We start from the raw sequence: 6,639 nt of genomic DNA on the forward strand, positions 1-6,639 counted from the left end.
GCACCTGACAACAACAACAACAACAACAACAACAACAACAAAAGAGCTTTATAACATTGCCTGAGCAGGGCAGAGGCTCAGGGACCAATGGCTGAGAAGCCCAGGACCAGACGTAGGAGTGCCTGTGGGCAAGTTGAGTAGAGGCTGTCCTGAATAAAAAACTGTATCCTGTGCATTTCTGATCCTGAAGTGTAATCTGTCAACTTCCCTAATAAACCCCATAATCATGAGTATTCTCTGTGAGTGTCGTATAGTCCCTGCAGAGAATTATCGAACCTAGTAGAGAGAAGAGAGTGCTGTGAAAAGACAGCTGGTGTCAGACTGGTAAAGATGGTTGGAGAGTGTCAGTATGTCTGCCCTCCACCTCTTACTGTTGTCTGCTCTGAGCTGATGCTGAGTTTGATTCTCCTTCCCCGGGTGAAGTTAGAGTAAGTCAGACACTACCCACACCAGTTTTACAGCCTCTCATATGTAGGAATCTGTTTACATTCTCACAGTTGCAAAAATATAACACATTTAAGTTGTTCTTTAATTTCTAGTGTACAAGGAGTTTTCTTGTACATACTCTTCATACCTTTATTATATTATAGAACTATCGCCATAATTAACCAAAGACTCTGAGTAGCAATACCCTTTAAAACACTTTCTATGGAAAAAGATTAAACTCTGTTTTTTAATTTTTAATTCAGGTCAGAGTGTCTAGTTAGCCAAGACATCTGGAGCAAACAGAAGTACATTTCATTAATGAGAAATTACCTGTGTAATATTTTTAGAAGACATAATTGCCTGATTATAGAATATGCGACCAAAGTGAACTTGATCTGCAAATATTTCTGCTTGACGGGGTAAGTTTGCTCCTCCTGAATCAACTGAAAGCAAGGGAAATGAGAGAAATGAGTTTGTATCTAGGAACAAAACAGATGACATACATGGAGATTTAGTGACAGTGTCAATTCTTAAACCCAGTCATGAAAACGACCTAGCATTTTAGACTGTTCTAGAGCCTCTTTCTCCTTCCTTTCCAGATAGTCAAGCAGATCCATTGTTTATCCCTATTAGGTTCTCTGTCCCACCTCTGTACAAAATTCCACCTAAAATGTTTTAGGACATCCTCTCCTTTGAGTGCCACTTACGGGTCCACAAACACCATAAATTCTTAGCCAGTTCAGCTAAAAATGCTACATCAATATAAAGAAATCACGTAGCAATTTATCACGTCTTCCCTTCTGATATTGTTTTTAATTGCAGGTTGTGTAGGGATAAGAACATAAGCTGGGTTCATAGCTTTCTTGCTTCATAGCTATGTGATTGTGTCATAGGTTTACTCATCTATAAAATGAAGATAAAAGCAGCTAATCCACATGTAAACTATCACTCAATTCACAGTAAAAACTTTTTTTTATACAAGTAGCTAACCCACAGAGTTGCTATTTAGATGAGATGAACGTAAAGGATGTAAAGCACTTAATTCGGCACATACTGTCAGTAGACCCAGTATGGCGGTGCTGGTACTGGTGTGCCGTGAAGTCAGTTCCCACTCACAGCGACCCTGTGTAGAGTTTCCAAGGCTCTAAATCTTATAAGAAAGCCTCATCTTTCTCCCAAAGACCAGTTGGTAGATTGGAACTGCTGACCTTGAAGTTAGTAGTCCACCTGGTAACCCACTAGCCTACCCGGGCTCCTTAGACATAGTATATTTTTTTAAAAAGAGCTCATCCTATGCCTACTGTTGCTGCCTAGAACTCTTAAGTTCTTTTATTGTTATTTAATACATTTCAATCTGTTTCCAGTTCATCAGGAGCTCACTTAGTACAAGCACAGTGTCATACTCCTCACTGCATCCCCTCCTATGTTCAGCCATCACCCGCTAACAGCAGAGCTTCATTTGCTGTTTCCTATCACACTGTGAGTCAACCTGCTAAATTCACTTTCCCAAAATAAAATCTTAAAATCAGTAACCCTGTTCAAATACCTATATCCATGAACAATATGGCCTGTAACCAGACTAAACCAAGATTCAGATATTCCGGAAATGAATTTAACACCCCCTTGCTTTTGGTTCTTTTTGAAATAGCCTTAACTCTTAAATGCATCTTAATTTCATATATGAATTTACTATATTCATTGAAAACTAAATCTACTTTATATTACATCTCTTAAATTATATACAAACTGAAAAAAATAAAAGAAAAATTCATATATGTAGAGTAAAATAGCTGCAAAAATTCATACGTGTAAAATAAAATTAGCTTTTTTCAGGAGTCATTCCCAAGTGATTTATTATGAGGAGTTTTATTTACACCCCATCCCCACTCCCCCACCACCTACTTTTAATAATATATATTTCCTTTGCATTTATAGGAGAAACTTTTTTAAGTATCCACTGAGAGCATCACATATACAATCTTCTGTCGCTATGGGTCAGAACTGACTTGACAGCACTTAACAACAACAAAGCAGTCTTCACCATCCCAGCTACGAGTAGTTTTACAACTCACGTGACTCACCCAAGTAGATGCAAGGAAGCCTGTTTTGCAGCGCAACTTCTTGTGCCCGTAGATGTTTCTTCACAGTTATTGGGTAATAAGTACCTCCCTTAACAGTGGCATCATTGGCAACAATCACGCATTCTACTCTGAAAGGCAGAAATTTCGTTGCAAAGAGAACATAAGAGATTTCTTTAGAATTCAAAGTCAGTGACAGATTATAATTATAGTAATGAAACAAGATATGTGATTTGTTGAATGTAAAACTGATGATCTGCCCTGTAAATTTTCACTCAATTCACAATAAAAAAATTTTTTAAAAGTCAATTACATCTCACTCTGAGCCTCTCTGATAAAACCTTCAACTTCTAGCACACATCACTAATGACACTCAAAATAACACTATCTTACATTACAAAAACAGGTCTTATTGTTGGGGGGGGGTCTTATGACCATCGTCTCAGGGGAAAGCATGGTCAATTGGCATAATAAAGATTACAAAGACAATGTTCTAAATCCTACTTCAGTAAGTAGCGTGTGAGATCTTGAAAGCTTATGAGAGGCCATCTAAGGTGCAGCTGTTGGCCTCTCCATGTGCAGAAGAAAGAAGAGTGATGAGAATTGAAGATGCTTGGAATCAATCAGTCCAATGGACTAATGGAACATGTGAACACCAGTGTCTGAGACCAAAAGATCTAGATGTTATCTGACTACCACTAAAAACTGATCTGAAAGGGATCACATTAGAAGGTCCCAGATAGAGTGGGAAAAAACAGAATAAGACCCAAAACTATTTTTAAAAAATGACTGGGCTAACTGGTTAGAAAGAGACTGGGGGAATCTGAGACTATGGCCCTTCAGGCTTGGAAAGGAACTCACGCTCATGGCCCAATTTTCAGCCAAGCTGCAGATAGATAGATGTAGGGGGACAGCAACAATAGTGGGGTATGCTCACCATGGAATGGTCAATCATTCAAAATCAAAAGGGCACCAGTTCCCTAAGGACAAGGTTGACAAGAGATGGGAAAGTGGTAGAGTGGAGATAGGAACCACAGGGAGGAAGTGGGACAACTGTTGTTGCATGGAGGGGATTGCAATCACTGAGATGTAATGGAGTGATTTGTTGAAAATAAAACTGGTCTTGTCTATAAAGCTTCACTCAATTCATAAAAAGTTTAAAATAAAAAAACAGGCTCAGTTATATAATTACATGATACAGAATGATCATTTTAACAAGTTTGCAAATTTATACTTGATTTTAAAAGAAGAATCAATCCCAATGTGTGGTTAACTGCCTCCATGAACAACTGTCTCCTTTTCAAGGAGACCAGAAGAAAAGGATGATGCCCAGCTACCATTACTGAACGTATTGATCAAACATTCTACACCTACTCCTCACTTACTGATTACCATGTTATCCGACATTTCATATTTACAACTTTGAAAAAATTCTCAGACAGCACCTCCAATGGTCTGTGTCCCATGCAGAGCCATGACCAGGCCCAGAGCACCCTCTACAGGCCAATCCAAGTGATATACCAGAGGCAACAACAATACAAGAGAAGTCAGCCGACTAGCTAAGAAAACACCGTTTCCATTCATCCATGATGTCTCAGTCCTGCCACAGAGGGCATCAGTGATGGTGGGATAACCAAGGTTGCAGGTAAGCAAATGGAGGCCAGGCAAAAATCCAAAGAAGCTGGGGAGTTCAGAGTGTACAGGTGGGAAAAGAGGAAGAACAAGAGGGAAGGGGGCTGCATGGGGCTGTGGGACCTGGGTAGATGAAGGACAAGTGGGGTCCCTGTCCAGGGTGATGGCAGGAGGTAGACAGTGGGCAACACCTGACCCTGACCATTACCATCACCATCACCAACACCAACACCCACACCCATACATGCTCTGTCGGGGGAAATGGAGGAGGCCTGCTGCACCCTATACATCCCAAGATGCACTGGGGGCGCCTGATGAACAGTGAGGAACTAGGAACATGGGGCCACCAGCACAAAAGATGGGACAACTCTCACATAATGCCAATTTCAAATAGGAGAAAGCCAATCGCTAATCAAAAGGAGAGAAATGCAGAACGGAACTTCAAATTCTGATGGAATTGATTTTCTAGAGCCATGGAAGCTGTATAAATCCCTGAAACTATTATCCTGACATAATCTTTAAATCTTAATCCAAAAGTATGCCATGAAGTATTCTTAAAACCAAACAACAGTTTAGCTTATCTAGTAAAGAATGTGTCTTGAGCACTTTACTCTTCTCAGAACTACCTATATGAGATCAAACTGACCAAAGCAACTGGTAAGATTAGATGGGAACCTTAGTGAGTACTCATTTTTGTTTTTTAATGGGGGAAGAAAAACTGAGAAAAGGAGGGTGAATATGGTTGCATAACTCAAAGAATATAATCAATGCCATTGATTTGAGGTGATGTGTGTTTTGCTGTGTACATTCTCAACAACAAAAAGAACTCTACAGCAAACTCACAAATTCCTGCTGAAAATGAAATGGAGAGAAGAGCAACTAAACATGCACACAGGCCAGTGTCAGGCTCCTCACACTAGGATACGCAGCTCCGCTCCTCTACCTGGAGCATCAGTTATATGCACTAAATGGCACAGAACCTTTCCTACATTAATATTTTATAGAGTAGAATGCAAATTTTTATGACTTTAATATTTGAACAACCTAGACTTCAAAGGAAATTTAAGTTTCTGGTAGGTTACTGGGCTGGAACCCACAACTCCAGGCCGTGTGTTCACACTTTCCAGTGTCCCCACTGGGGACATTGTACTAGACAGGCTTAAGAAGCTCTAGTACCAGAAAAAGGCTAGGCTATGATGTCAGACAAAAGCAGACTGAAATTCTGGCTTTACTACTTGCTAGTTATATGACTTTGGACAAGGACACGGCCACTTTTTCTTATCTATTAAAAGGTCACAAACATGTTACAGAATGGGAAATGCAAAACACTGTATTAAATGTTTACTGGTTTGACCTACCCAACATTCATTATTCTGGCAACAGAACTTCTCATTTTCTTCCAGAAACTACCTCTTCTTTATCCTTAATACGTGTGGTTCAAGGGAGCTCAACTCTACTCAAAGCTCACACACAGGCCCCAAGTCTCTTAGGACAATTTCTTTTCCCAGAGCAGCTGCTAAGCTTATAGAATAGAAACCAGGAACTGTATGGCGGTATCTTCTTTGTTTGGAAGGTCCACCCAGGAATAATTTCCTGTCCAAAGCTGATAAAGACACAGAAGCAGTGCAGAGCAATTTGCAACCTGATTGCACTGTTTGAGTTTCTGAATCAAGCTATGCCCAAGTTTTCAGTTAAGAGAGTCAACAAATTCATAAAATGAGAGCAAGTCACAAAGCCAGAAAATAAAAATTTTAACAATATAAAAGCATCAATAATAAGATAGTTGTGTGTGTACTTTTTTACATTCATGTATGAAAAAAAAAGGACAGGAACATGCTCCAAAAGAATTCAGAGTCATTACAACCCCAGTACAAGGGGGGCGTAATGAAGAAAAACTACCCTACTGTGGCGCTGTAGGATCATCACTGGACAGCAAACCACAAGTAGAGCGGTTCACACCCACCACCTGCTCCTCAGAAACCCTACACAGGTTCATGATGCATCAGAACCGACTCACCGGGCATCTAACAACAGCAAAGCTCCTACTGGAGTCCTGATAGCGTAACAGCTAAGCTCTCAGCTACTATGTGAAAGATAGGTAGTTTGAACCCTCAGAAGAAAGGTCAGTTTGAACCACAAGTTCCATGGTTCAAACTCATCAGCCACTCCTCAGAAACTCTATACAGGGTTGCTGTGAGTCGGAAGCACCTCGACGACACTTAACAACAACAGCATTTACGTTTTTATTGTGAATTGAGCGATAGTTTACATGGGAGAACATCAGTTTTACACCGTTTCACTGCAATGATTACAGTCTCCTCCATGCATCATCATTCAACAGTATTTGCTTCTATTCCCTCTGTTTGTTTGTTGTTGTTGTTATTTTCGGCAGGGGGGGAATATACACAAAAATACTCAAAGAGATCCTGTATAGGGTTTCCAAGGCTCTAAGTTTTCTTATAAATAAATATCAGAAGGATGTTTACCTGTGCTTTATTGACTA

At 39.9% G+C, this 6,639-nt stretch overlaps 1 protein-coding gene across 1 annotated transcript in view; it reads right to left on the bottom strand.

Moving 5' to 3' along the window:
• Positions 1–6,639, bottom strand: part of MCCC2 (methylcrotonoyl-CoA carboxylase 2 (beta)) — a 123,666-nt gene that overhangs the window by 95,949 nt on the left and 21,078 nt on the right. Inside the window, exons 5-6 of the mRNA XM_006870957.1 lie at positions 2,508–2,635; positions 757–869 (exon numbers count right to left, since the gene is read on the bottom strand). Coding sequence (XP_006871019.1) covers positions 757–869; positions 2,508–2,635 — 241 coding nt within the window. The remainder of the gene's footprint in view (positions 1–756; positions 870–2,507; positions 2,636–6,639) is intronic.

The sequence above is a fragment of the Chrysochloris asiatica genome, unplaced genomic scaffold (assembly GCF_000296735.1).
Source record: "Chrysochloris asiatica unplaced genomic scaffold, ChrAsi1.0 scaffold00157, whole genome shotgun sequence".
In the NCBI taxonomy this organism is placed as follows: Eukaryota; Metazoa; Chordata; class Mammalia; order Afrosoricida; family Chrysochloridae; genus Chrysochloris; species Chrysochloris asiatica.